The following is a 3,599-nucleotide window of genomic DNA, read 5'->3' as shown; positions in this document are numbered from 1 at the left end:
TTCTTTCTTTCTTTCTTTCTTTCTTTCTTTCTTTCTTTCTTTCTTTCTTTCTTTCTCTCATCAACCTGTGTCCTTACTTCCTTCTTCCTTTCTCCTGTTTTTAAAGTAATAAATATTTACCGAATGTCTGTCTGTTTTAAGTCATGTTGAGACATAAAGATATGGAGTCCCTAGTTCAAAGATCTCAAGAGAAGCAAAAAACCATATCCATGAGAAAATAGCAATGGTCAGTGTCTTTGAAGGAGACACCATACCACAAAGGTCCAGCTTCATGCACTTTGTGGACTGTCAAATAATGATTTTTTTGTTTCATTTACTTTGTTGTGGTAAAGGGGGTAGGTAGTCTGTTGTAGCCTAGCTTGACTTAATGTTCTATATAGTGAAGAATATCCTAGGGTCCCTGAACTTAAACCATCCAGATTCAAGCATATTATGTATGTTGGAGCTAACATATGTAGACTTTTTCTTTTTCTGGTCTGAAACTCCATCCTGATATCTTTATCTGTGAGTCCAGCACTCATAGAATTGGGTCACCAACCTGCTGGGACACTGTAAGCAAAATCAAAGATAACTGGGCTGAAAAACCATAAGAAGCAATGGGTGACTAAATTGTATCCACGTACCACAGAAATTACGCCTCAAATTCTGTTTCCTTGGATCCTTCTACTTTCAGTACAGATCAGGGCCTCTCACATTCAGACAGGAGGGAAATCTCCTCATGAGAGCTGGTCTGTGGCTAGCCATCCAGCTCTGTCCTAGGAGGGCTCTGGCCTGTGCTGAATCTCAATTAGCTCAGCTAGATGGACAATGGACTTTGTCTTCTTCACCTCTTCACTCCAGAGCCTGTAAACCAGCATCAGAAGAGGTGATTGAGAGGCAGGCTCTGATGTCACACCCCCTAAACCTACGCTTCCCCCAAGCTGGGCTTGCAATCTGAAACAGACTGCTCCAAGCCTTAGGTTGTCACATAGAACACACAGGTGGAAACGCTTCTTTCTGTGAACTGCTGTTTTGTTAAAATAAAGTTAGTGGATCACTGGAGGGAATACATAAATTATCTAAGACAAATATTAGTTGATTTTATTATTAGCAAGCTTAGGAAATCGTCCATACAGCTACACTCCATCAGGGATAATTTCTCCTTAGTTATATGGGATTTCAGTTAACAAGAGAGAGAAAAAGGGTTTGTCCAAGTGTTTTTGTTGTCAAAACGATATCAGACCCCCCAGGATTCTTCAGATTGCAACCACCCAGTGAAGAAGAAATGCAGGTTGTATCTTATCTGTGTTAGGGTGGGAGTTTGTAGCACAAGAGGGAAGGCTTCCAGGCCTTTCTGAGTCCTGCTGTGGTCACCATTTTGGCAGCACTGTGGAGGTGGTGGTTCCCCTCCATGATGAGAGGCTAGGGGCATCTTAGTGTATGAGAGCAGTAGAGGCATGCAGAATACTGGTAGGGCTTTAATGGGAATATGTGTGTATAGAGAAGAGATGGAGGTGACAGTTGTGTGCTGAAGCTAGTCTCCACAGGGAAAGGGGTTTAGTATTTAATGATCTGTGCATTTCACTCAAATTACAGAGCATGGGAGATCTTAAAAGGTTTCAGCAGGGGCCAAATAGGAGCAGTATAGAAACTTTGAAAAACCACTGCAGCAATCACATGAAGAACGTGCTGAGGGGTGCTTTCTCAGTTGCATTTGCCTTGTTCCTAGAGACATGGTCTCTCAGTTAAATTTCATCTAGAGTAGACACCTGTCTTATTCTGGGGATCCCCTGTCTCTCCCTTCCTGAGACAGAATGAGAGTGTGAGACTGCGCACATGTCATGTGTTATGTTCAGGTTCCAGGAGTTATGTGAAAAGATTAGATATTCCTCACTCTCCTGAGACATTTTTGTCATCAGCCTCATTTGATAGATGGAGAGACTGAGACATTGGGAGGTTCAGTAATTTGAGAAGTATACACAGAAGTTAAACAGTGTGTTCAGAACTCACACTCCACCTTTTATTAATTAAAAACTACTGTCTTTTATTTTATACATATGGGTTTTTGCCTACATACATGTCTGCAAACATGTGTGTGTCTGGCCTGTGGAAGTAAGAAGAGGGAGTTACATTGCCTGGAACTGGAGGCACAGACAGTTCTGAGCAATCTGTCTTTGGAACAGCAGTCAGTCTCTTAACCTTTGTGTCAACTCAATACCTGTTATCTCCCTGTTCTGCCTGTGTCAGGTGACTCTTAGATGAATGTGATTCTCTTTCAGCCTCCACCATGTGGATGATTCCAGGGCAGAACCAAACCTGGGTTTCTGAGTTCATCCTGCTTGGCTTCTCCAGTGACCCCACGACCAACAGCATCCTCTTCATTGTGTTCCTTCTCATCTACCTGAGCTCAGTCCTGGGCAATGGGCTCATCATCCTGCTGATCTGCCTGGACACACATCTGCACACTCCCATGTACTTCTTCCTCTGTATACTCGCCATGTTGGATATGGGCTATGTCACTACCACCATGCCCCAGATGTTGGTGCATCTTCTTGCTCACTCTAAGACCATCTCCTTTGCTGGCTGCTGGATGCAGATGTATGTGTCTGGTGCTCTGGCTATAACTGAGTGTACCTTGTTCGTTGTCATGGCTTATGACAGATATGTGGCCATTTGCTACCCACTGCATTACACTGTCATCCTCAACTGGGGACTTTGCATACGACTGGCATCTGGGTCTTTGGTCTGTGGTTTCCTCTCTGCTTTATTACATACATTCTTCACCATGAGTCTGCCATATTGCGGGCCCAACAAGGTCAACCACTATTTCTGTGAAGGACCTGCAGTGCGTAGCCTGGCTTGCATGGATACCCACCTCATTGAGATGATTGACCAGGTCTTGAGTATTCTTATGTGTCTTATTCCAATTTCCCTCATTATGACATCCTACATTCATATTGCCATGGCTATTCTCAAGATCAAATCCACCCAAGCCCGCTGCAAGGCTTTCTCTACCTGTGCCTCCCACCTGACTGTGGTCACATTCTTCTATGGTCCATCCTCTTATATCTACATGAGACCCAACTCTAGCTTTTCCCCTGAGCGAGACAAGCAGATCTCACTCTTTTACAATGCCTTTACGGCATTGCTCAACCCCATTGTCTACAGTTTGAGAAACAAAGACATCAAGAGGGCATTTCTCAAGGTGATGGCACATGGTAGGGTGGACTAGTGAACCAGGATCCAGGAGACACTGGAGTGGATTATCCACTTTTTGGTAAAGGGACAGAATCTTAATTTTATTTAGCTGTCTTGTGTATTTGACAAACATAGTACATGGTAACTGGGACAAACCACTGTGAAACTAAGCTGACTATCTTGATTTACAGGCTACTTTAACATATAATTCTGAACACCTCTGTAATCTTACTGCATTAGAAGTCTAAATAATCATTTGTTGTTCATGCTTGTAGCTGTGGTTAGGAGTGACCTTCTGTTCTCTCACATCCATCCTGAAGGAGGAACCTTATGTCTAACATGTCATCCTAGAACAGAAGGAAAGAACATTGGGCAAACTCACTATGACTCAGCTTCTCAAGAAAGGCCTATGTCTCTTTCTA

At 43.2% G+C, this 3,599-nt stretch overlaps 1 protein-coding gene across 1 annotated transcript; it reads left to right on the top strand.

Annotated features, from left to right (window-relative positions):
* The first annotated feature begins 2,251 nt into the window (after window positions 1-2,251).
* LOC102000798 (olfactory receptor 2A12-like) lies at window positions 2,252-3,211 on the top strand. Its single transcript, XM_005353355.3, has one exon. The coding sequence runs from the start codon at window positions 2,267-2,269 to the stop codon at window positions 3,209-3,211; it is 945 nt and encodes a 314-aa protein (XP_005353412.1). The 5' UTR covers window positions 2,252-2,266.
* The last annotated feature ends 388 nt before the right edge of the window (window positions 3,212-3,599 follow it).

Source organism: Microtus ochrogaster, chromosome 10 (genome assembly GCF_000317375.1).
Source record: "Microtus ochrogaster isolate Prairie Vole_2 chromosome 10, MicOch1.0, whole genome shotgun sequence".
NCBI classification, from domain to species: Eukaryota; Metazoa; Chordata; class Mammalia; order Rodentia; family Cricetidae; genus Microtus; species Microtus ochrogaster.
This window is presented reverse-complemented; position numbering and strand designations above follow the sequence as displayed.

What these genes read in the sequence shown, in the direction of transcription:
- LOC102000798 (XM_005353355.3), top strand. Translation starts at nt 2,267, where the DNA reads ATGTGGATGATTCCAGGGCAGAACCAAACCTGGGTTTCTGAGTTCATC.